The sequence below is a fragment of the Podarcis erhardii genome (genome assembly GCF_964252035.2).
Source record: "Podarcis erhardii genome assembly, chromosome: 2".
NCBI lineage: Eukaryota > Metazoa > Chordata > Lepidosauria > Squamata > Lacertidae > Podarcis > Podarcis erhardii.
In genome coordinates this window covers 67089000-67116771 of record NC_138498.1, presented here as the reverse complement: position 1 = coordinate 67116771, position 27772 = coordinate 67089000, and the positions used below count along the sequence as shown (strand labels likewise).

Genomic DNA, 27772 nt, shown 5'->3' with positions numbered 1-27772 from the left:
CCCATGGACCAGAGCACGCCAGGCACTCCTGTCTTCCACTGCCTCCTGCAGTTTGGTCAAACTCATTTTAGTAGCTTCGAGAACACTGTCCAATCATCTCGCCCTCTGCCATCCCCTTCTCCTTGTGCCCTCAATCTTTCCCGACATCAGGGTCTTTCCAGGGAGTCTTCTCTTCTCGTGAGGTGGCCAAAGTATTGGTGCCTCAGCTTCACGATCTGTCCTTCCAGTGAGCACTCAGGGCTGACTTCCTTGCAGTCCATGGGACTCTCAAGAGTCTCCTCCAGCACCATAATTCAAAAGCGTCAATTCTTTAGCGACCAGCCTTCTTTATGGTCCAGCTCTCATTTCCATACATCATTACTGGCATATTCCCAAATGCCTGGACTGAAAAATATATGTGCCTGTGTATATTTTCTGAAAACCCTCCATGCTGAAGCTAGGCAGCCGTCAGGTAGCAGGGAGTCCCAAAGTTTGAGAAGGTTTTGTTCTGATTCACACAATGATCAAGGCAACTCATATGATTGAATCAGCTCTGGTCATGTGGGAAAAATTAAGTATTTGCATGTGATGCAGAACAACAGAGAGTTAATGGATTTGATGTGACTGGTCTTTTGGAACTTTACCTCTCCAAGAGAATGAGGAAACTGGAAATGGGAAACTGTACTACATTTAAATTGCCTGGGACATTTCAGATGTACTGTGGTACCTCGGGTTAAGTACTTAATTCGTTCTGGAGGTCCGTTCTTAACCTGAAACTGTTATTAACCTGAAGCACCACTTTAGCTAATGGGACCTCCTGCTGCCGCTGCGCCACCTGAGCATGATTTCTGTTCTCATCCTGAAGCAAAGTTCTTAACCTGAAGCACTATTTCTGGGTTAGCGGAGTCTGTAACCTGAAGCGTATGTAACCTGAGGTACCACTGTAGCTACATACTAACCCTTCTGCACTTCAGCTAACTTTGAATATGCAAAAATGCTGGCTTCAACAATCACTTTAACAGCTATTGAAATTGGCCACAGGGCATGGCTGAGTCTTTCTATTGGAACTGCTGTTGACTCCCATTTCTTCAATTAGGCTGCTTATAGTCACAGTGTGCTGCTGCAGTGGCCTGCAGACTGAAACCTACGATTTTTTTTACCCTGCCTGCACTCACTACTGCATTTTGCTGGATGAGAGACTACTCCAATGCAATGAAGGAAATGATGCAAGGGGCCATTAGTGACTGCACACCCTGCCCACAAAATATGCCCAGCACTGCCCAGGTAAGTCTCCTAGGCAAAATGCTGACACAGAAATTGTAATATCTGGTAAGGCATCAGAGTAAGGTGGCATATGGAAACTTTGAGCTAGCTCATGTGCTTGACTCCTGTTGTTTCTGTCTGGCTATCAGGAACGAAAGAAAGAAACCATTTCATTATACCTGATCCATCTATACTGGGCGGAAAGCAAACCTTGTCAAATCTGCTGGTAAATCAAGAGCTTTTATCGCTTTTGCCATTGCAAACACTACTGACTCTGCTGTGAACAAAGGTCTGTTTCTTTGGAAACTATAGGGAATATTGTTTTCAACAACACAATTGATTTTTGTGGTGTATCGTCGTATATCTACAACAAGTTAGATAAGATAGAGGGAATCTATTATGTAATGTGTATTTATACCTACTGTACATTCCATGACAATAAATTATTCTCTTATTTTATTATTTGCAAAAGAGTTTGATTAAAACCCAGGCCCGGCAAATCTTTCTTTTGACACTATGTAATTTACCAGCAATAAATGTTCATAAACAGTTTGAGTGGAAAATCCATAAAGCTATTTCAGCTTTATTTTAAGTTCTATTTAATGCCCCTCAAAAATGATTTCATCAATGTGTGTTCCATTAACTGGCTTTCTGCCCAATAACTTAATTCCACACAATCAATCAGGAATTTATAAAGCATGTGACAGGATCTATCTAAAGTGTTTTGAATTACTGTAATGATTCACTCAATACTTTTATTTTTTGCCCCCTCCCTGGTACTGGTGAAAACTGGGGAAATAAATTTGTCAAAAATCTCTAATGTGCATTTGGTGACTGCAGGAACAATGTGGAATGCTTTTATATTAAAGTACTGCACAGTATCGCAGATACATTTGGTGACAGCAAAAAGGTTTATGCTAAAAGAAAACAAGTAACCATTTGAAAGCTGCATTGTAGGATATATTCCTATAGCCATTGCCACATGATAGGTGTTTTATTTTTGACAAGCACTGACTAGAAAGCTGGTGCCTCGTCGGTTTCAATATATCCATTGTGAACACTTTTAAAAATGTAGGTGTTTAAGTTCAGAATATGCCTGTTGCCACAGCCAAGTTTCTACTTTCTACTGAATAATGTCATCTGTTTTATGTAGCAATTAAACCAAAGCATGCATTCAATGGTGTATTATCTATGGTTGCAACAGCTGCCATTACACTTTTAGAGTCAAAGAAGCAGCAGAATCATAGAGCTGGAAGGTAATCTAGTCCAAGAAAGATGGCCATCCAACCTCTGCTTAAAAATCTCCAATGAAGGAGAGTCCACAACCTCCTGAGGAAGTCTGCTCCACTGTCAAACAGCTCTTACTGTGAGAAAGTTCTTCCTGATGTTTAGTCAGAACTTCCTTTCTTGTAACCTGAAGCCTCCAGAGCAGGAGAAAACAAGCTTGCTCTACCTGGCATGTGACAGCCCTTGAGATATTTGAAGATGGCTATCATATCTCTTCTCAGTTTCCTCTTTTCCAGGATAAACATACCCAGCTCCTTCAACCGTTCCTCATAAGGCTTGGTTTCCAGACCTCTGATCATCTTGGTGGCTCTCCTCTGCACACATTCCAACTTGTCAATATCCTCCTTAAATTGTGACACCCAGAACTGGACACAGTATTCTAGGTGGAACCTGGAAGTCTTGACTTCCAGTATTAGGAGGTGCCAGCCACAGAGTGAAAGAGTGAAACCCTGCAACTCACCATCACTTTTGAATATAAGCAGAATTTTTCTTCTTCAAAAAATGCAAAACACCCAGAATTGGTTCTCTGAAAGGTCAGAGTTCGTAAGTCAGATGAGGACAACAGAGGCACCACATTTATAACTCACCCATAACAGTTTTTGTACAAGTAGAGACAGAAATTGTTCACTGGGCGGAATAGCCGCCCACGGTATGCAAAACATAACCAAAGAAAGAAGCCCAAGCTGCATGTCTTGTAAAGGATCACAGAAATGGACCCCCTCTCTTTTCAAGTGACAGTTGCAATCAGTAAACTAATTTGGGTCACTGCACGAGTTGTTTGTTCCTGTCTCCTCACTGTGTTTGAGACCACTCACAACAATAAAATTAGGACAACACACACAATCTTTCAAAAACACTAACTAGCTGTTAATAAGCAGAATGTCTGCAAACTTCAGCTTTATTGGCTTTGCAAGGAAGGGGAACCCAGAGGTAGCTCAGTTCACCTCATTAAAAATAATAAGGTTGTAGAACTGGTGGACTACAAAAAGAATGCATGGATACAGAAATCATGAATGTGATTCATTTTCAGCACCATGTTCTATGATGTAATGTACTTACTACATGGAGGATGAGACCAATGGGCCTGAGCAGAATGCTTTGTGCCATAATACCCCACCCCCCAAAAGGAAAATTGTCAAAAAGAGATAAGGTTTACTCAAATCATTCTGATCCCAGGCTGTTTGAGCTTCAGTTTGCTGAACTGTTTCCCAGCAGTGCTTATAACAACATCAGCATTGGTGAGCTCTTTTTTTCTTTTTACTAGCTGTATTTGTTGCTGGTGTTAGTTTTGTGTGAAACACTAGCGTGTGGGCTTACAAAACCAGAAATAGTCCATGCAAAAAGTTTCCAAGGAGAACATCCTGCTCTCTTAAAGCAGATTATGTTTCAGAAGAGTTTCAAGGAAAGCTCAAGGAATATAGAATAAATCTGCCTTGCATTAAATTCAGAAACTGTACTATATGTTCCTTTGCTAATCCTTATGGCACCAAATCAATATTAATCTGATGCTGGTTGATGCTTCTTTCGTAAATAGGATTAAGGTTAACACAATATAGACAGATATATCAGACATAGACATTAAATCCATGTCTGCTGCCTTGGTTTTACCCTTTCCCTTCATATCTGCTTTATATCCAAATCCTAAAGAAATTAGAAATATCCCCGCGTTATGTATCCCCACTAACTAACAGAACCTCAGTTCAATCTTAGCTGAATTTTGAATGGAACTTCCAAGCAGCAATTAATATTCAATATTTAATTTCTATAGACTGCATCTCTTTAAAAACAAGCTTCATTGTCAAGGGCAGCAGTGCCAAAGAAAGTGAAATTAAAAAGCATTAACATACTCTTGATAAGGTGACAATTTGCAAGGTTATTATGGCATCCCTCTAGTAATTAACACATAGTAAGGGACAGGGTACTTAAAGGCAGCTAAGTAACTTGGGGGGAAAGCTTGAACTAATTACCTACATAGCAGGAAAAATACACAGTTCATAGCTTAAAAATCAATAGACAGATGGTAAATTAAATGGCTTTCCTGTGAAGGTGGTATAGGCACAATCTTACAAATTAAGGTTCTTACTGTGCAACTATACTAAATAGCTGGCACGAGAGTGTAAAATAAGGAGCAATTATAATGAAAATAGCAATCTCTAAACAGTATCAACACATACTGTACATGATGAAATTAACAAGATTGCTGGGAAGATTCAACTGCTGCAGTTACTGTGCTGCTGGCAGTGGATGATTTGGCACCATTTAGCATATGAAACTCAGATGGGCGCGCGGAATGGCCACACGGGGAGAGGAGACGGACATCCCGTTCTTACTCACCTTTTCTACAAACTAAAAAGTCTCAAATGTTGCAACCTTTCTTCAGAGGATAGTTGCTCCATCCCCTGGATCACCTTTGTCTATATGCTTGCTGACATTCTCAAATTACTATTATTATGGATTTGTGAGGCAGGAATTGCTCTTGCAGAAGCCATAATGCAGTGATGGCCAAACTTGGCCCTCCAGCTGTTTTGGGACTACAATTCCCACCATCCCTGACTACTGGTCTGTTAGCTAGGGATGGGAGTTGTAGTCCCAAAACAGCTGGAGGGCCAAGTTTGGCCATCACTGCCATAATGGCTCTGCTACAGTAAGGCATGTTCTTCTATATGCTTGGCTATTTTACCTTCAACAATACTATTTACCAATTTTCTGGGACAGACTAACTAAAGCTAACTGCCCTATAAATGCCAGGATATCCCTTAGATCCCTTAAAAAAAAAAGTTGTTATATTGGCTGTTTTTCAGTCCTTAGGTCTGGAAACTGATTTGAGGGATATTTTTGTTAGAAGACCAGCAATTTCACATTTGAGTTATTTGAGAACTCTTGGGTGCATGCCATCTAGACCCAGCGATTTGTCAGTTTCTATTTTGGCAATTAGGCCTAGAACTTAATCTCTCATCACCACTAGCTGCTTTTGTTCCTCAGACTCGCTTCCTGCAAAGGTTTGTTCAGGCACTGGGATCTGCCCTATATATTCTGTTGTGAAGACAGATGCAAATGTCACTTGGAAGTGACCTGTGTTGTGTGTAACTAGAGACAATGACGTTTCAATTAACTCTTCTACATTTAACAGTGTGAAACAAAAAAGTTGTGTGTTTTACTTGCTAACCTGATTCAGAAGAGAAATTAGGGAGTATACAAAAAGTTCTAAAAGGAAAAGGAGTCAAAACTGATATTAGCAGAGAGAAAGCTTTAACATTCTGAATGTCCCTTGTTGGATGTGCCCATTAAATTACTCCTAGGACATAGACTGTCCTTCATTTGTCAGAAAGTTAATAACATTGAAGCAAGTCAGGGCAAGGATGGTTATGGTTATGTTTATTAATACAATTTGTTTGTATTGCAAATCTATATGTGGAAGTGCTTGAGAAGGGGCAAAGGGACAGAGAGGACACTACCCTGTTTTTGAAGTTGCTTCAATCTAATATTTCCAGGCTGTGAAGCCTTTGGTGCCCTAAGGTCAAACTTATTCATTAAGCAGCTGTTTATCACAAGGGTCATTATTCTGTTTTTATTGAAAAAGAAACTGTGGGAGCCAAAGACGAAGCAAAGACTTCAGACTGAATGTTCAAACTCCCCTCCTCCCTCCTAACTTTGGAAGATTTCCCCAAATCTCATCATATATTTGGCTGTAATTCTAGAATAAAAACCCACAATAAATACTTTTAACTGATTAGAAAAGTGTGATCACATTAGGAAAAAGTAGCACTACCAACTAAAAGAACTTTGCTCTTACAATCCAAATGAAAAGCTTGCGGCACTGGACATTAAATAAAGATTCTTCTGCCTCCATTATATTTGACTTCTATTTTGAGGAAAAGACACATTTTAAAATAAGTGAAACAGATATGTGTTCTGCAAATAAACACAAGAGTTTGTGTGTATTCAATCGCTTCATCAGTTCTCTCCTTATCCCTTAAACTTAATGCCACCAATAAAATTGTTGTTTAGTTGCTTAGTCGTGTCCGATTCTTCGTGATCCCATGGACCAGAGCACACCAGGCACTCCTGTCTTCCACTGCCTCCCGCAGTTTAGTCAAACTCATGCTGGTAGCTTTGAGAACACTGTCCAACCATCTTGTCCTCTGTCGTCCGCTTCTCCTTGTGCCCTCCATCTTTCCCAACATCAGGGTCTTTTCCAGGGAGTCTTCTCATGAGGTAGCCAAAGTATTGGAGCCTCAGCTTCACGATCTGTCCTTCCAGTGAGCACTCAGGGCTGATTTCCTTAAGAATGGATAGGTTTGATCTTCTTGTAGTCCATGGGACTCTCAAGAGTCTCCTCCAGCACTCATAACTCAAAAGCATCGATTCTTCGGCGATCAGCCTTCTTTATGGTCCAGCTGTCACTTCCATACATCACTACTGGGAAAACCATGGCTTTAACTATACGGACCTTTGTTGGCAAGGCGATGTCTCTACTTTTTAAGATGCTGTCTAGGTTTGTAAAATAAAATACCTTACATTAACTATTAACTAACCTTAGGTATGGAGACTGATTTGAGGGATATTTTTGTTAGAAGACCAGCAATTTCACATTTGAGTTATTTGAGAACTCTTGGGTGCATGCCATCTAGACCCAGCGATTTGTCAGTTTCTATTTTGGCAATTAGGTCTAGAACTTAATCTCTCATCACCACTAGCTGCTTTTGTTCCTCAGACTCGCTTCCTGCAAAGGTTTGTTCAGGCACTGGGATCTGCCCTATGCTGTCTAGGTTTATAAAATAAAATACCTTACATTAACTATTAACTAACCAATAAAATACCTTACATTAACTATTCTTTTGGTGTTTGATGATCACAGTATTTGCGATTAGAATCAAATTTTTAATACCTCTGGACTGAGATCTAAATTCTGATGGAATTCTGAATTGTTTAAAACAGGGCTGGGGAACCTGTGGCCCACCAGATGTTGTGAGACAAAAACTCCCATCATCTCCTGTCACATGCCAATGGGCAAGGATAATGAAAGTTGTAGTTTGTGATTTCCAAGGGGCACAGGCTCACCATCCTTTGTTAAAAAGAGTAGTTGTTTGTCGGAAGGAACAGGTTCACAGTCTGAGGATGCTCCTTGATCTAACTTCATCACTGGTTAGTTGGTGTGGCATGGAGTACTCTTTGCTAGGTAAGGCTCACCTGTCACCTGTCAGATAGCCTAGCCTTAAATATACACACACACAATTTATATCCTGCTCCTCATTACTAGTGATTTTGGGGTAGTGTCTACGTTGATGCTATTTCAGTGCCAGGTAAAGATGGTTTTATTCTCAAGCTTTCCTATAGCCTTGAAATTCTGTTTCTGTATTGAAAGCTGTCCCAGGAAGGAATCTGAAAGGTGGGCTTCCCGTGACAAGCAACCTACCAGCTAATGAAACAAAGCAAAATTATCAATTATGTTTATTATTTACAGCCCAATTTTCTACAGATGTATCCAAAGCATCTTAGAATTTACAACACAAGACCAGCGTGCGGCTACTATCTAGCAACAGACATCCATCTCTTCCCTGCAATTCTAGCCTGCATGTTTTCAGCCCATTATATGAAGGAACATGCTGATTTCTACATACTAATATTACACAGACACACACACATTGCTTTGAGTATATTGATAAACGGAAAAGTGACTAAGCAAAGAAAACTAATAGCATTTAGCTGTTCCTTTGTAGGAAGTCACGAATACACAACTGTTCTGTATTCCATAGGTTTTTCTTACAGTAGTCATCACATGAAATCTATGACATAAATCACATGTAAAGCATTTCCTACATTTTATAATATAATAATAATAATAATTAAACACTGTGTTTATTGGATGCTTGATCAGGGTGATAAGGATTTGTGGAGAGGCACTGCTTTTTTCCTCCCTTGTATAAGACTGAAATACAAAACCTGGGAGAAAATGTTTGTGGATGCAAAGCATTGGGACAGCAAGGATGATTTATACGAAGATAGAGATATTAGCCCATCACATTCATATTAAATCATGTTCTCTCCCAAACCAAGCTGAGAAGCACCAAGGGCAATGCAAATTATTTCTTCATCTCCCTGAGGAATGAGCATGCAGCTCTTGTGAACACAAGGTTGCAATACAAACAATTGCCAGGTCTCGAGAGGAGAGAACACTGCTGGTTAAAGCATTATAGTTCTCTTTTATGCAGACTTACTTGGGAGTAAGCCCCACTGAATTTAGTTCATCGTTATCATAGGAATATTGTACAATATTACATTTACATTCTGTTTATTATTTGTTAAGATAAATTCTGCAAATATAATTGATTTCCAGTAATAGGAAAGATAAGATTAATTGTGTGCACACACATTAAGAATTTCTGCTGTGTCTGTGGCCTCTTGTTAGACTCAAACCGTCACATATTCCAATAGCCACTTGCACATTCTCAAAAATATAGGATAAACACCGACAATTGGGAAACACTTGTCTGACAGTGCTCCAATTGGAGAACAGCCTTTACCAAAGGTGTCACAGGCTTTGAAGATGCTCAAACTCAGGACGAAAGGGAGAAACATGCTAAGAGGAAGGCACACTTGGCCAGCCCTTACTGTGATCAACTCCCACCCAGAAATCTACGTCTCTACTGTGGAAGGACGTGTGGATCCAGAACTGGCCTCCACAGTTACGGACTCACTGTTAAGACCGTGTTCATCAAAGACAATCTTACTCGGCTACGAGTGATCACCAAAGAAGACATTCTCAACCATCTTGGTCTTTAAAAGTGAATCATAATTGCCTGAAGTTGTGCCTTTAACTATTATCTGTCCTTAAAATTTGGCCACTCCTCCATAACGATCTTTCCCATTTTATATATCCCATTCATTTGTCAATGCCGAAACCAACAGGATGACTCCCACTAACACAACAGGGCTCCCCCCGCTGCAGCCCCTGTGCTTCCCACAAATCCACTCTGGAATGTCAGGAAAACTTCCAGAAAAGCAGGAGGAGGAGAGGGGATGTGGTGGGAGGACCCATGTACTAGAGCAGTGGTTCTCAACCTGTGGGTCCCCAGATGTTGTTGGACTACAACTCCCATCATTCCTGAGCTCTGGCTTTGCTAGCTAGGGGTGATGGGAGTTGTAGTTCAACAACATCTGGGGACCCACAGGTTAAGAAAGGCTGTACTAGAGGAACATTCCCTGGAACTTGTGTCTTGGCAGCATAAAGTTTGACAAGTGGAGTGTTGCAGGATTCTGTCCAGGGCCCATCATTGTTCAATGTATTTACGAATTACTTGGATGAAGGAATTGAGGGCTGCTCATCCAATCTGCAAGGGGACGCAGGTGGCGCTGTGACGGGGTGAGCTCCCGTTGCTCGGTCCCTGCTCCTGCCAACCTAGCAGTTCAAAAGCACGTTGAAGTGCAAGTAGATAAATAGGTACCGCTCCGGAGGGAGGGTAAACAGCGTTTCCATGCGCTGCTCTGGTTTTGCCAGAAGCGGCTTAGTCATGCTGGCGGAGGTTGGATGGCCAGCTGTCTTAGATGCTGTAGTTGAGATTCAGGCAAAGCAGGGGGTTGCACTAGATGACTCTCCGGGTGCCTTCCAACTCTACAATTCTATGATTTGTGGGGGGTGCAGGGCACATGGAGGGAAGGTTCAATTGCATAGTCCCCTATATATTTATTTGAAGATATTAGTATCCTGCTTTTGCTTCTTAGTAGCAGGAAATCACAATCCAATAACCATAGAAAATAGGATTAAGCACTAGTAGCTTTATCTAGTTGTATTTATATATCTTTTTTTAATGTATTGATATTATGTTATGTATTTACATTACATATGTTGTTTACATTACTACAGTGGTACCTCGGGTTACATACGCTTCAGGTTACATACGCTTCAGGTTACAGACTCTGCTAACCCAGAAATAGTGTTTCAGGTTAAGAACTTTGCTTCAGGATGAGAACAGAAATCGTGCTCCAGTGGAACAGCGTCAGCGGGAGGCCCCATTAGCAAAAGTGGTGCTTTAGGTTAAGAACAGTTTCAGGTTAAGAACGGACCTCTGGAATGAATTAAGTACTTAACCCGAGGTACCACTGTATGCTGTATACTGCCCTGTTTAATTTTGACAAAGGGTGGCATATAAATTTCTTAAATATATACATTGCACCACATTCTCAAGTTCTAAATAATACTCAGAATCTAAAGACATGTTATACAGGGAGCTTTCCTGGTCATTTTTGATGCAAACTTGCAAAGACAAGTTTATAATTCATTCTAAAAAGTTGCTTGCCCCTTTAGCAATGGGATACTTTGCTCTAAATAAGAGAAATTACACTGCAGTCGCATGCTTATATCTGAGCACATGAATCTCTCTTCTCTCTTCTCTCTCCCTCCTAGCAATTGTCTCCCAAAAGATGCCATGACGTCTGGGAGCAGTGACTGTGGTATGTCAGCTGCAGTCATCTTAAAAGGCTAAATAAAGCATTTAACCACAGTTTAATTTCTGAAGAAGCTCATGCTAATTTAAATTACTTTACATTTAATTAAAATGCTTTTGTATAGTGATAATAATGTAACACTGGTAATTAGTATCAAGTGGCATCTAGAGGGCATATTTAAAAACTAATCTGGAGAATAAATAGAGCTAATTAGTAGCTAGAATAATGCTTTATGATTATCCTTTGTTTATAACTGCTATAATGTTCAATGTGTTATTAAATGAAATTGGTAATTAATGTATATCAAAGCTATTTTTCAATGCTTTTATTAAAACATTTCTTAGATACAACATTTTTTTGAAGGCAAACTACATTTGTTTCATTTCCATGGAAATAAAAAGGATAAACAGATGATGGCATAATCTACAAAACAATTTATTAATGTAAGCTGCAGCACCCAAATCTGCAGCGGCCATTCAAAAAATGTGTTCTATTTTATAAGCAAGTTTAGAAATAATACACACATCTGCTCCGAAATTCTGAAGTAGATTCTGAACTGTTCATCAACCCTACATTGAAGCAAAATTCACTGTGTTTCACAAAATTCAGCTGTGGAGTAGCTGTTGGGCGACTGATGATAGTTGCAGGAAACATTGATGCCACACCAATGCTTTCTGCATGGAAACACATGGTGCATATAGTAAAATAAGTATACACATAATTTTCAATATCATGGGTCATGCATACCAGCAGTAAAGGATTTTTGCATCCCCCCCTCTCCCGTCTTGCTTTGGACCAATGACAGAATCCCGAGACAAGAGATTTATTGTTTGGGAAAACATGTTGAACACAGAGACTGAACTTCCAAGTCTATCTGGGAATCAATGAGAACTTGAAATAGAATTTTTTTTCCCACCCTTACTTAGAATTCTGTTTCTCTTGCTACTTAGGGGTTGCCAAGAAAAAAGGAAAGTGATATATAACACCTGGACTTTCAGACACTTAATAGTGGTGCTAGAGAAAGGTAAGTGAGAGACTATGGCGAACTGCAACACAGAGCTCTGGTCTCCTGTTTTGTTTTGTTTTTTCCATGACCATGATCTGCATTTGGTTCCCAGTACAGAGAAACATAATACTGGTGCATATGGTCATTCAAGGTGTGGAGAAAATGGATAGAGATTAGTTTTTCTCCCTCTCTCTTAACACTAGAACTTGGGGCCACCTGTTAAAGCTGAATATTGGAAGATCCAGCATAGAGAAAAGGAAGTAGAGTGAGCTACCGCAAGGTATAGTGATGGCCTCCAACTTGGGTGGGCTGTATGAGGGAATCAGACAAGTCAGAGAGGAGAAGGTTATGGATGGCTAGTAGCAATGATGGCTATGTACTACCTCCAATATCAGAGGAGCTATGCCTCTGAATACTAGTGGATGGGAAATACAAGTGGGAAGGGTGCTGTTGCGCTCGTGTCCTGTTTGTGGGCTTCCCATAGGCATCTGCTTTGCACCATGAGACTAGAATGGCCTTTGGTCTGATCCAGCAGTTTTTAGTGTTTGATGTTGTATTACTATTTTTTGTTGGGAGCTGCCCAGAGTGGCTGGAGCAACCCAGTCAGATGGGCAGCATATTATTATTAACAACCACAACAAAAATATATTCAGTTTTATCAAGCAAACAATTTTGTTTGAAACCACGACTCTCCACTTTCTACCCTGATTGGCACAAGTAGCTGGGCAGTAGCTTTGCCACTCTATCCAGCCCCACCACTGCCAGATGGGAGTTAGGATTACTCCCTAAATGTATTTTTAAAAATATATGTGCTAGATTTATTTTTTATTTTTTTTAAAAACAACAACTGCCTTGCTTGGTTTATTAGTTTTTGTTTAAAAATGCACAACAGTGTTACTGCTTGGACTAGAAAAAGTTGGCAAGCATTTTCAGATCCTGGCGGCTGCAATCCAACCTACGTATGGGTGCATTTGAACACATATGGTTGAAAAGATACATAAAGCAGCATTAAAATGTATGGATACCTTCCCATTAAAGGGACGTGGGTGGCGCTGTGGGTTAAGCCACTGAGCCTAGGGCTTGCCGATCGGAAGGTCGGCGGTTCGAATCCCTGTGATGGGGATTCGGTTGCTCGGTCCCTGCTCCTGCCAACCTAGCAGTTCAAAAGCACGTTAAAGTGCAAGTAAATAAATAGGTACCGCTGCGGCGGGAAGGTACACGGCGTTTCCATGCGCTGCTCTGGTTCGCCAGAAGCAGTTTAGTCATGCTGGTCACATGACCCAGAAGCTCTACACCAGCTCCCTTGGCCAGTAAAGCGAGATGAGCGCTGCAACCCCAGAGTCGTCCGCGACTGGACCTAACAGTCAGGGGTCCCTTTACCTTTTACCTTCCCATTAACATTACTGAAATGTGGATTATACCCTAAATGCTTCTCTTAACTACATTTTTCTGTGAAAACACAGAATTTGTTTGTTGTTTTGCTCAGCACAGATGGTAGCTTGAAATGCAAAATATTCCTTACTGCATTCTGTTTTTAAAGTTCTAATTTTCAGATCTTCTAAACAGTGTGTTGTTTTTCCCTCCTCCCCAACGTCTTGCTGCTAGTCCTGGAAAAGTCTTTAAGAATTCAAAGGAAAAAGAGTCAGCCTTATTACTTTTGTCACTTTAAGGCTCCAGCACTGCTTCAGAGAACAAACTTTCAGATCAAGCTTTGAACAGAGTACAAAGGAAAGGAAGTAATTATCATTAACAAGATTAAAAGCGGACCACGTGTCCAATAACTGCTGCTCTAACCTCTCCAAGAGGACTTTCATGCCAGATTGCAGTCTTATACTTCTCTTGGTATAACAAGGGCGGGTAAGGCCAGAAAAGAACAAGTCAATATTGCTTACATAGCAAAGAGAAGTGTCAGAAGACAGACATCAGCAGCGCCAGGACTTTGCCAAAAGCAATTATTAGAGTCCACCACCCACAATAACTAGCCGGATTGCCAACACACCCAAGAAGACTCAAGATAAAAAAGATGGGTAACAGGTTATATTTATTAAATATAGCTATTATAGAATCTGATGATCAGAATAAGTCAACAAAATTAACCGATGCCAATGAGATCTGGGCAGTGTGGTGGATAGACGGGAGGATTTCAACTCTCCCATCTCCTGAGCCAGCTGCCAGCCGTACACTGTGATCACGTAGCAAGGCCCTCACTGTGTGCGTCTTGGGTATAGGAACCTGACATGCGTGCCGTGGCCCCATTGGCCAGTGTTCACCCTGATGTGTCCAACAACCCCAAACACTCTGGTGCAGATATTAGTCAGATATCTTCCAAAATCCACTCACCCACCCCGGAACAAATGCCAATTAGCCAAATTCTAACAAAGCACCACTCCAGTCATGTGGACAACACCAAACAGTGTGAAGTAGGTGAAAAAGCTGTGACACGGGCCAATTAGTGTCAAATGCACCCCCCCCCAATTCCTACTCAGTTCCCTCAATGAAGGAAACTAGCAGAGCTCCCAGTGCAAAAGGGGTGGGAGATTGGGTGTCTCAGTAAACTGGCCTAAATAGCCCCATGTTACCCCTGCAGGGGAGTCCATCTCTCTTCTTCTTGCAGGGGAAGAGAATGTTGCAAATGCATCCCACTCCCACCCCCATATAGGGAAAGAATGGAATTATGCTCCAAACAAGACAAAATCCATGAATTATGGCACATCCTCAGGTTAAGAGATACAATCAGCAGGGTGTGGAAGAGAAACCAGACAGTCTATAAAAGTTTCCTCTCAAGGTTATTAAAAACTCTCTACATAAATTATAACTCTGATAACTTTGTCTTTCTCCCCCTCCTTTGATATCTCTGCCTAGGATAGATAAAATATTGAGAGACATTCTGCTGCAAACATAAATAAAATGGCACTAGAACTGTGGAAATGCCCCCTTCTTTTTATGTTTCAGAGACCAAAGGGAGGCATAAAATAACACTGTTGTGTTTTGAAAACATCGCTGTCTCCACCAGAACAATTTAACTAAACAACAGACAAATATATGTGATCTGCATAGACTGCAAGGAACCTGCAACTTGTGGATTACTGTAATCCCGAAGCTGCAAAATACACATTTGTCTAAGGGAACTTGAAATATACACCACCACCACCAAACACTCAGGAAAAGGTACTGAAAATAACCATCCACTCCTTTACAACTAATTTTATGCTATGAGTGAGAACCAACTGATGGAATGTTAAACAAGAACAGATCACACCAACGTATTTGAACCAGCAACTCATGATTTAAAGCAGCGAGGGAAAAAGTTTAGAAGACATGAAGCTTGCTAGTTTACTGCTCTTCCACACACTCTCCCCAAGGGTGCATTTTATGAGAGTCATTTACCCACTTTTAACAGGCTTAAAACTCAGCATATACAAATGCCATCAATTTAAAAGCAAGGGAGAAGACTGTAGCTTCAGGTTTACAAAGGAACATAAGAAGAGCCTGCTGGATCAGGCCAATGGCCCATCCTGTTCCCACAGTGGCCAAACACAGTTGCCTGTGGGAAACCAGCAAGCAAGATTCGAGCACAAGAGCACTTTCCTCTCCAGTGGTTTCTAGCAACTGGTATTCAGAAGCATTGCTGCCTTCAGCTGTGAAGGCAGAACACAGCCTTTACGGCTAGTAGCCATTGCCAGCTCTCTCCTCCATGAATGGAGTGCAAAACGTTTTAGTGGGAAATATACATTTAAATGGTTTAAAAACCTCAGCTATGCCTTTACATATTGATTTAAAAAATGCACAAACTAATCTCATTTCACAAATGCCAGCAAAGAACATTGGCAAATGGACTTAATGTAGGAAAGATAATCTTTCCATGTAAGCTAGGCATGATTTTCCATTTTGACTCATCGCCAAAAGGGCTTATTTCAATATGAGAGCTCTCTGGTAACACGACAAGCCCAAAGTCATAGAATCATAGAGTTGGAAGGGACCCTGAGGACCTTCTAGTGAAACCTCCTGCAATGCAGGAATATGCAGCTGTCCAACACAGAGACACCTGCAACCCTGGCATCATCAGCACCACAATCTAATCAACTGAGCTATCCAGGCTTCCCAAGTCATAAGGGAAGAGACCATGGATACACTGCCCTTTCTGGGAACTGGAGAACTTCTGATAGGAGAATGATCAACTGTCAGCTCTTACACTGCGACCTCAGACTTCTGTTGTTGCAGATAGGCATGGGAAGCAGCAACACTGCTGTACTCCCTGTTGCCACAATAAAGGTAATGTTGGAAGGCAAGCTAATTTTTAGGGCAGCTGCACAATTCTTGAGGGAAAGTAATGCAGTGAAAACAGAATGCTAGTGCCCTTTTTTTTGGGTGCAAACAGTTTAAAAGTGTATTTAACCATTTAATCCATATGTATTCCTTACTCCCATAAGGATAAGCAGCAGATTTTATTTTTTTAGGTCTTCATATTCCAAAGTCCTCTGCTGCCATATCTAATAATGCAACAAATAACGATGCTGAAATGTGGTGTTGCCTCTCCAGTCCTCTGGGAATTTGATTCGGTTCTGAAGGGCATAAGCTAATAACATTGAAAAATCCCATGAACAATGAAAAGCACTTGACCAGTTCTCCCTGAAGCTAAGAGCAGGTTTTCCACAAGTACCATGAATGAGATCAAACATTGACAAGATTTTCAAAAGAACACACACATATATATATATAGTGATGAAATATTTGTTGAATATTGTTTACCTAAAACTTTAAGTCTCTCTGCTCCAACCACCACTTCATTGTCATCTGCAGAAAACAACAATTTCCCCGAGGTGGTTAGCACTTGAAATTTTTGGCTGTATGCTTCCACTGCTTTGGGCCCTAAAGAGAAGAAAGAAAGCTTAGTGATCTCTTTGATCTGATATTATGCTGAAAATGATACATTAACATATTCTGGATTATGAATCTGACAATTAAATAGAAAAGCATGAAGGTGGTTATGCTAATGGTTGTGCATGTATCATGTTGCTAGAGAGACTAATAAGTGTTTCTTCTCTCTTCAGCATTTACTTTAAAATATATAAAAAACATTTAGGCAAATGTAAGACCTACTCATTGAAAAAAAAGCATTATTTTCTTGCGACTTAATGAATTCTGATTTATAGGAACTCTGTCACATAACTCATATTGAACTGGCCATTCTGATAAAGAAAGATATTCTAGACTAAAGGTTCAAAATTTTCCACCATCAGAACAAATTATGCCATTGAATTGTATTACATAAACGAAGCACAGCATATTTACATATATATTAGAATTTATGACATTTTTCTTGCTTGCTTTTTTTGGTAATGTATTGGATAGGAAGGATGGGAAAGAGTTTTCCAATGAAAGGGTTAGCTGAACAAGGATGGCATGATGTGGTAAGAAATTTGTAGCAATGGTACAGAGTATGATTCCTATTAATAATATCTGGTTGGAATATCTGGTAGGATGGCAAACAGCAGGTGGAGCCAGGGGTAGAGTTAAGAAGAGTTAACTTTCTCCCATTTTTTCTACTACATTACTCCCACTTCTGCAGTCTGACATGCAGAAATTAAGCAGGTCAAGGCATGGCATGGAAAGAATGTCCAGTCTGAGCTTCTTCATGTGCACCTAAGAGGCAAATCCTGCTGCAATCCACAGGTTTTACCCCTGATAGCATAGGAATGCAGCATTCAACAGCTTAATTTTTGTATTATCAGGCTGCTGCTAAACTCACAGGAGCAGTTTCTAGTCTCAAGGGACAAGATACTTAAATAAAATGGTACTACATTTAGTAAATTGATTAATGATTATGTGTGTGATGGACACAAAGAGAATGTGAGCTCTGTCTTGTAGGCTGGGCAGTACAAAGAGAAATTTCCTCTGGAAGACCATCTGAGCTGGGGGTGGGAGGTGGGGACGACTAATAAATATGTAAGTTGGAGGCGGGACAGGAGAGAGAATGTTTTGGAATCTTCAACATAAGATTCTGGGCAGAGAATTATGAGGTTTGATCACAGAAGTGCTGCTGCCATGGCCTGCATATAATGAAGAAAGAAGGAAAGGATTTTGTGGCCTGTTAGGAGCTCTGCAACAGAAATCTTATTAGCCTTCCATACAAACACTTATTTTCCATACATACATTTAAACAGGAACCCAATCTCTAAACAGTTCTAATATATCCTTCCATGAATCATTTCTATGAGTTAATATACATACTATACTCCTCCACCTCCTCCTAACATTTTCTAACATTGTCTGAAGTTGACCATTCTCACATCATACATACATGAACATTTCATTGCTATCGATATTATATATATATATATATATATATTATACATGTATAATATATACATGTATAATATATTATACATACACACACACACTGGTGTATAGCAGACTCTCATAAGCAGAAAAAGACAGGATGAAGAGGGTACTCTCTGCCAAAGACGCCTGCCCAGTTCAAAGAGTAATTTAGTAAATCAATACAAGCTTGTTTAAGCAAAACAGATAGATCATAGAATCATAGAGTTGGAAGAGACCACAAAGGCCATCGAGTCCAACCCCCTGCCAAGCAGATGCTAAAGCCAAACTACAAAATGCTAAAGCCAAACTACAAAGATGCTAAAGCCAAACTACAAAAAAAAATCTAGAAACCAATATAAGGGAGAGAAACATTTCCTAACCCAGAATATATAAATCAATTATTAGACAATGAGCCCAAACCCAATGTTTGCTCTTGAGTTCAGGACTTGTGGTTTGTCTGGAGGAGACAAACCATGAACTTGGGTTCAGATGACATGCTAGGTCACACCAAGCTCTCAGCAACAGGAGGCCCAGGGAAGAAGTCCAGAGGCTGCAATCTCTGCAGCTTAACGTTACATGTGAACAAGTTTACTGACGGGCGAGTTCTAGATCGTGTGATGTTCTGGCAATGTTGCTAAAATAGTATGCATATATACCAGGCTTCCTCAACCTCGGCCCTCCAGATGTTTTTGGCCTACAACTCCCATGATCCCTAGCTAGCAGGACCAGTGGTCAGGGATGATAGGAACTGTAGTCTCAAAACATCTGGAGGGCCGAGGTTGAGGAAGCCTGATATCTACACACATACACCCACAAAGATTGGACAGCATTTTGTTAAAACCTTCAAGACCAGCAGTAAAAATGCTACTAATAGACATGAAGTATAAAACCAGCTAGGGGTGTTTCGATTGTTAGGACACTGTGTAGTTACTGTGATGCAAAATCTGTTCTAATACTCTCCATATGAAAGGCATGATGCTTGAAATGACCCTGTGAAAATGAATGTGTGTGAAAGGATCAGTGGAAGGAATGATACAATCCCATTTTTCTTGATATGTACCACTTAGTTTTCCAAATTTTCTTTGGGATATTCCGTCAGTGGCTTCTCCACTTCAAATGTTAGCAACCCTCATGGCAATATTTGTGCAAATGTGTAGCTAAGCAGCACAAACAGATGTCTCTTCCATGGCTTGGCCAGAAGCATCATCTTTGAAAACAACCACTTCAAAACAATCCACACAGATGCACATCTCACTGAGATAACAATTTCTGTAATTATCTGCAATAGCAGCAAAGTTGCACTGGGTCACTTGCAAAGTGCTAAAGAGCACAATCTGGGTGCAAAGCTCTCATAATCTAATGCAAAGGTTAAGGGCAGGAAACAATTAAGCAATTCACAAGATATGTGGTACAGTATTATTATCAGCATTTATTTCTTGAAACAAATGTCAAAGGATTATGGCCTGTTTCTGACCAGCATCATTTCTCACAGGCAGCAAGAGATGACAACCAAAGGCCATTTTGGTTTTGGTTAAATGTAGCCTTTTAATTTGCGTATTAAACGGATTGCCCATACAGTAGATGATATGCAGAGCACCCTCAGGGTTCAATAACCATTCCCATCATCCTCAATATCTAGCTGCTGGTCCCATATAAGGAGCTGTGCATAAGCCAATGGCACACACCCCAAATTCTAAATTGTCCCTTTCTACATAGTGGCAAATGTTTTAATTGGGTATCCTTTGAGATATGCTAGCAGCCAATGTACACATTGTTCTAGAGATGTTGTCAGTCTGCCACACACTGGCCTCCAAAAGAAACTGGGTTCTTTCTAATACTGAGCAGTTTTCATTTGTCCAGTTTCCTGAGAGAACTCAGAGAAATTGAATGCTGTTCAAAATGGTAAGGTAAAGGTAAAGGAACCCGGACGGTTAAGTCCAGTCAAAGGTGACTGTGGGGTGCAGCGCTCATCTCGCTTTCAGGCTGAGGGAGTCAGCATTTGTCCACAGACAGCTTTACAGGCCAGCATGACTAAACCGCTTCTGGCGCAATGGAACACCGTGATGGAAGCCAGAGCGCATGGAAATGCTGTTTACCTTCCTACCACAGCAATACCTATTTATCTACTTGTACTGGCATGCTTTCGAACTACTAGGTTGGCAGGAGATGAGACAGAGCAACAGGAGCTCACCCCGTTGCAGGGATTCAAACCGCCAACCTTCTGATCAGCAAGCCCAAGAGACTCAGTGGTTTAGACCACAGTGTCACCCTGACCTAGTGTTTCTCTTTATGTCACCTAAAATGGGAACTGTTACATTCTTATTTATTTATTTACTATAAAACAGGCGCAGCTGTTTACTGATAAACAGGCTAACACACAACAAAATAGGGAAATGACAGGAAACACAAGATTAAGCTCCAAACCAGGCGGAAGGACTGGCTGAAATATACACCAGCCAGGCCACACACACCTGCGCAAGATTATAGAATAATGTGCATGGAAAGTACTGCATGCGCATAATATCCCCCCCCCCCTTCCAAAGATCACTCTCCTGGCTTTCAAGCCTGGGAAAATTTAGTTTCTGTTTTAAAGAACTCAAATATATTTTGCTTCCACCTACCGTATTTTTCGCTCTATAGGACACACTTTTTCCCCTCCAAAAATTAAGGGGAAATGTGTGTGCGTCCTATGGAGCGAATACAGGCTCCTTGGCTTCAGCGATAGCAACGCGAAGCCTCCAAAGCGCAGAGGGAGCGCTCCTTCCGCGCTCTGGAGGCTTCGCGTTGCTTTCGCTGAAGCCTGGAGAGCGAGAGGGGTTGGTGCGCACCGACCCCTCTCACTTTCCAGGCTTCAGGGATAGCCACCTGAAGCCTTTGGAGTCCAGCGGGACCTCATGCTGTGCTCCAAAGGCTTCGGGTTCCTTTTGCTGAAGCCGGGAGAGCAAGACTTTCCTGGCTTCAGCAGAGAGGGAGAGCTGCGCAACGCCCCTTCAGCGAAGCGGGAGGAGAAATGGAAGGGGCTCCGTTTCTCCTGCCGCTTCGCTGAAGGGGCGCTGAGCAGAGAGGGGAAGAATCCCCCCCCTTCTCCCCCTCCTATGGTCCAGAGCGTCCTATAGAGCGAAAAATACGGTATATTCTACAAAGAGGTTTATCTATGAAACTGAAACATCTATAGTAGAATTTTGTTCTCTTACGCATCAAAAAGCTACTGGGCCTTTCAGATTTTTCAAACATTTTTTGACACCCCCCCCCCCCAAATCTCCTGCACTGCATCTTCATCTCCAACCCCCTGATGTGGACATTTTACCACTATGGTTCTGAGAGTGGAATAAGAAGTAAAAGATTCACTGTTTTACTAAAAAAAATAAAAATAACCACAGTTCTAGTTTCCCAACCTCTGCTAGTAACACACTGCTATGGAAATGTATGACATGAAGAAAGAGAAAGAAAGAAATGTGTGGTTATTTATAACTGCATAAGTTTTCAGTAAATGCAAGTGGCTAAAATACTTGCATTATCTTCGCTCTCTCTATATCTCAGACTTATTTACTTTTATAACAAGGAATGTAATTTGCATCTCCCAAATAATCATGTTACACCTGTCATTCTTGTTTTAGTATGACAGGGCAACAAAGTCTTAGAATAATTAGATTCAAAGGCAAGAGTTGCATCTCCTGGGACCATTTTCCCAGTCCAGTAGTTTCAAGCCTGGCAAACTGCACAATTATTCCACATAACACACAAACTGCACTATCTTTGCAATTGCACTGCAGCTAAATTCTATTATCCTGCAACAGAGTCACTCGAGTGCTCTGCATTTTCTGCCTGTACATGGCAAATGATCAACCAGCCCAACAAGCTCCCCACCCGCTTCCCCTTTTTCTTCTTGAACGTGATGATCTGGGATTGAATTCTGGGGTGAATTTATTTCCTCTCCTCAAGGCAATTTTCACACATGCAACTAAAAATAATTGCCGGCTGAAACTGTTTATTTAATTATTTAGCACTCTCACTTGAGGCCAGGTGTTATATAAGCAAAGCAGGCAATCTAATTTCACACACAACAAAATGTTTATGGATTGCCGATGCTGCCTCATGGAACAGCTTCTCTCCCTTGCCACGCTCCTTTCTTTCTGAGCAATCCCTCTTGCTGCAAAGGCACACATGTACTCAAAAGCAACATGTCTGCTGGGGTTTTTTTTTAGAAGCATCAGTTTCCCTGTTAAACATGAAGCATACCATTTCATGAACATAAATGGTACTTATCAGCACAAGCGATTTACTTTTAAAAAGGGGTTTCGGAAACCTTTAAAAGACAAGAGTGTATCCCTGCTATGAATATTAATCAGTTAAGTGTCAGTCGTCCTGGGTAAGTTTAAATTGTCCAGGGACATTCTTGTGCCTGTTACAAATCAAAGATCAAAATGACTATTCTCTTCCTGAACTTGTACTTGTACAAGTGACCTTTTGTGTCAGACTCTGCTTTAAAATGAAAATAATTTTTGGCTGCCTTATTAGAAATATACAGCCAGCTTCTTCTTCAGCTCAGTTCTAACATTCTTATATTTTTATATTTCTAGACAGGCAGGCTGGGTCATGGCTTGTACTGTACTAGATAAGTTAGTGATTATTATCCCATGGGCTAATGATCACAAAATACCCCATCACAGTGCCCTTTTTGTCTTCTTCTTCCCTTCCTCAGGCACCTTACCTGTTACAAGACGTGTAAGAACTTTACTCTCCTCATTGAGAATGTTCACTGTAACATTCCGAGCAGATTGGAAGTACAGAGGGTTGCCCTACAATAAGAGCACAAGAGAAAATGAATGAGACGGGCACATCGCTTCTCACTAGAAAACGTACTGTGCTCTCACAAAACCTGCAGGACATGAGTGCCCAAGTCCATGTACCTACATTTGGTCAAATACTTTCATGGCTCCTCTAAACAAAATGCTTGCTTAAAGGATTACATAGGGTCATATAATTTTTTCATAGGACAAAATGTCACATGGTCCCTGTAGTTAATTGTTCATTTTTAAAGGTCTGGCCCAGGGCAAAATAAACAATGATCTGCCTCACACAGGGTTTAGTAGTGCCTAGAACCCTAAACGAATTAGGCCCCAAATATCTTAAAGACCACCTCCTTGCCTACAGGCCCTCTTGGGGCTTAGGAATGAAAGAGGAGGGGCTATTTGTAGTTCCACTGCTCTCACTCTCAGAAGTTTTTTGGGGAGCTGACAGTCTCAGAAAGGGCATTCTCTGTAGCAGCCCCTGAACTGCCAACTCCCAACAGGACATAAGGCACCACCATATTACTGGGTTCTTAGAAATATCAGGTACATCATTGCACAATATATGATTGTGAAGAAAAGCTTTGACACAGGGTTCCACTAAGTTTAAATAAAAGATGTAAGGACGATGTTTCATAGTCTTTGTTCACTTCCTTGAAATGGATTCCAGAGTTGAACATGCATTTGAACATTCATACCAACTCTCATTCCGATAGCTCAAACTTCTAAGTCATATATTGTGTTGTATTTTGTATTTGCCTTCCCTTTCCACCTTCTTATTGAGGGTAGAGCTGCTATTCAAACTCAAAATACAGAATTATGGCTTAAACATGTATATGAAATTTCATACAAACAACCTGGCTCCTACCCAGAATAATTCAAATTATTTTTGAATTCAAAGGACAAAACCATTATAAAAAATGTGAACTCTTGATTATTCAAAGATATTTGGGTTCATCAAACCAACTTTCATCTCATGTTTCTGACATGTGGTTACTGCAGAGCAATCCATTTTTGATTAAGCTGGGCTTTATGGCATGGCAGAGAGAGAAATGTCCTGACCTAGCAGCATACAACATATTTTCTGGATCAGATTTATGGGTGCAGATTGAGTGCTGCATCCAGTGGCTGGTGCTTCTGCGTAACCATGAATCACCAAACTGATGGTCAGTGCTGTCACATATGAATATACAAAGCTGCCTTAGTCTTAAGACAAAATTATGCGTATATTCAACCCATATTCTGACTGGCAACTCCAAGTTTTCAAGCAGAGATCCAGTTCTGCTACTTTGCATCCTTACGTATTTTAACCTGCATCCTCTTTATGCAATACATGTGTTCTACCATTGAGCTATGGCCCCCTCCTGCTCTTTGTTTCGGAACAGAGGAATAACATTGAATCCAGGATCCCTTCAGCAAGAGATTAGCACTATAAAGGCTCACAAGGCAGACCATTTAGTAGGAATACCCTCACCTAATGAGGTGGGACTGTGCACATTGCTGTGTGCAAATACATCAAGATTTGACTTTGTCAACCTTGTTGTGGCACCATGTCTGCAAAAAGCCCGAGCTAAACTTTGCTTTTTGAAACAGGTGAAAGAAGCAAATTCAGAATCTAAAGCCCATATTTAATCTTTTATTGACACTACCTGAACTGATGACATGACACTGGCTTAATTTATTTTGAGCTACAAATTGAGCAGAAAATAATGGTGTGCAGTTCACAAGGTTGAAGCATTTGCAGTTGATAGTTAGCCTTTGATACAAAGGTACAGATGCAGTCTGAATAAATAACTGGGCTCTCAATGTCACAGGACCTCAAAATAAGCCTTAGGCTATTACACATCATATACTAGTGGAACCAGCAGACTGTGCCCTAATAAAGAGGTGCGCATATGACTCAAAACTATTTTGATACAACCCACATCCCAGGAATTACATTTTCTCCATACAGATAAGGAACTGGAATTTGCTCTTCCAAATAAACCCTGGCCAACCCTAACTCACACACCTGTGTCTGAGAATGCTTTGCATCAGGTGCACTTCATAATTCACAGTCTGCCCTGCTTAGTTCGGGTTGTATAACCTAGTTCCCTTCTTGTAGATAGATGCATATTGAGTGTAAAGCAGCAACATTTCTGGGATGGTTTGCATGGGAACTTTGTTAGTGTGGTGCCATGACACCTCATAAGACACAGTCAGCATCTGCAGTGGATCAAGGCTTTGGGGATGCAGACCATTATTTATAGGTGCAGTTCTAGTATGAAGCAAAGACATTCCTGGCTGTGGCCAACTTAAAAACACTGTGCAACCAAATTTAGTTTGAGGCTGTGTGTGTGCTCCTATGACTCTTCAAAGGCATTTTAGAGTTTGGTGGTTCATATCCCAGTTATTAATTCAGCATCTCTGAATCAAAGAAAGAACTAGGAACATATTCAGCCTCAACTTAAATTAGCTCCAGCTTAATATTTAGTTCCAACATGGCCCATTTAAAAATGGCTTACAATATGGAGAGATATCCATTAGTAGATGCCCGCTGAAATCTCTCATAAACTTTCCTTTTCAATGAAAAAACATGTTTTTGCCTCTAATAGCAGTTGGTATTACTTATTTCTACAACGAGGTTTCTTTTTTATTTTTAAAATCACATGATCCAATAACCACTACAACCACTTAAGCTGTTCAGCCAGCTCACCTTGTCTGAGCCTTTCTGGAAAGGCCAGCAGACTTTTAGACTCCACTACTCCCTGTAATATGAAAGGGTGGGCTCCAGTGTTTATTACCATTTTGCATAAAATGAGATTATACTCTTTAAGAAATAACATTAGAGAAGCAAAGGAGCTCTCCTCACCCACAGAGGAGCCAGAGTACATTTTAAAAACACTTAACTGCTGCCCCTTTTTCAGACATTTAGTTCACGGATTCAGAGACCTTTGGTTCTTGTGGTTTGCAGAAAACTAAATCTGTCTGATGGAAGAGCCACTGTTGTATTAGTCTGCTAGCAGAGAATTTTTTCAAGCACTTAGAATACTGCCCACTTAGGTTTCCATAACTCATTCCATTAAAGGCTAAAAAAAGGAGCTAACATCCAGGATTTATCTTTCTTTCAGAGACACTGCACAATTAGCATCTAATGCCTTCTGCTAAAGCGCAGAGGAGCACTTTTATTTTCTGACACACAGTTCTTTAAACACATTTCTTGTACAGTGGTATCTCGGGTTACAAGCACCTCGGGTTACAAACACTTCGGGTTACAAACTCCGCTAACCCGGAAGCAGTACCTCGAGTTAAGAACTTTGCCCCAGGATGAGAACAGAAATCGTGCAGCAGCGGCAGTGGGAGGCCCCATTAGCAAAAGCGCACTTCAGGTTAAGAACGGTTTCAGGTTAAGAACAGACCTCCGGAACAAATTAAGTTCTTAACCTGAGATACTACAGTACATTCTGTTGAAAAAATCAGGGTGCTCATGCTTTCTCTCTCTCTCACGTCAAGTTGCAATGAGAAGCACACCTTCTTTTTTCTTTTTCTGAAATATATACATATAAACACATACAACACACAGAATTTGGTGCCACATTCATTTCTCTGCTACATTAGGGCACAGGTTATACCAATACAGAATCATCAACCTAAATAGTGAGAATAATCTGTGCCATGGCACCCCAGCACATGTGAGGTCTAGCAGCCGTGTAGTCACCTTCCCAGCATGGGTGTTGCTGTTGCTTACTTGCACAGGATGGCACTCTCATCAGTACACTCACATGGCCCCATCCTTGCCACTGCACTGGTCCAACCCTGCCCAGGTAAGCTGCACTGATGTTGGTCTTAGGAGGGCAGCGCTGCTTCACCACATGGGTTGCTACAGATGAGGTCACAGCCATGCCTCATCCTAACTATATTTGCAGCATAGCCGGATTCAGAAAAGATAAGCGAGTTGAACCTGACCATCCACTTGATTGCACTGTTGTATTTGCATGGAGATGACTTTTCCGGACACACCGCTTTCACAAGCTGGCTTGCTAAAAAGTTTAAAGACGCATACAAATACAAACATGACTTACTGTTTACAATTTCAACCCTGATCTGAAATGAGTGGCAGCTAAAAATGTTCCAGCGCAGCACATTAACCAAACACAGACTGAAATAAAAACATATTCGGAGTTCTCTTCAACCAGCAGTAATGAAGCAACACATACTTCTTCCCAAAAGGGACTTATGTGTGGTTTTATTTAGTACATGTGGCACACACCTGCCAGTCTAACAACAACTATTAGTGGGCCATGTTCACAGACACGGTTCTTGAAGTTCATATGGGTTCACATATTCCTTCCGATAACTTGGTACAAAACGTGTAGTGCTCTGAAGTCCAAGACGACCACCATGAATTGGGCAGCCCGTGTGACCCATAAATAACTGGTGTAATATGACCTGAATGTCTAGTTCCCACAAGTGTTCTGGCTGACATATTCTGCATCCATTGCAGCTTCCAGACTGTCTTCAAGATTGCGGTTTACACAGAGGGAGCTTATTGTGTATAGTGTTTACTTAATTGAAGTAAAATTGGTTTTATATGGGTGTTTTAACTTGGAACTGTTTAAATTGTATTGTTTATGGATAAATTTTGATGTATTGTTTTAGATATGGGCCAATGGCCGTAATAAATCTAACTAACTAACTAACT

The 27772-nt window shown here is 40.8% G+C and overlaps 2 protein-coding genes across 4 annotated transcripts in view; one reads left to right on the top strand and one right to left on the bottom strand.

The window, feature by feature from the left end:
• SGCD (sarcoglycan delta) overlaps nt 1-27772 on the bottom strand; it is a 394603-nt gene that overhangs the window by 48398 nt on the left and 318433 nt on the right. For both annotated transcript variants that reach the window (XM_081851583.1, XM_081851582.1), the window contains 2 exons: nt 23013-23100; nt 16730-16849 (listed from right to left, as the gene is read on the bottom strand). In XM_081851583.1, coding sequence (XP_081707709.1) covers nt 16730-16849; nt 23013-23100 — 208 coding nt within the window. The remainder of the gene's footprint in view (nt 1-16729; nt 16850-23012; nt 23101-27772) is intronic.
• Nucleotides 1-27772, top strand: part of LOC309336095 (syncytin-2-like) — a 396307-nt gene that overhangs the window by 66252 nt on the left and 302283 nt on the right. The gene's annotated exons all lie outside the window — the stretch shown is intronic.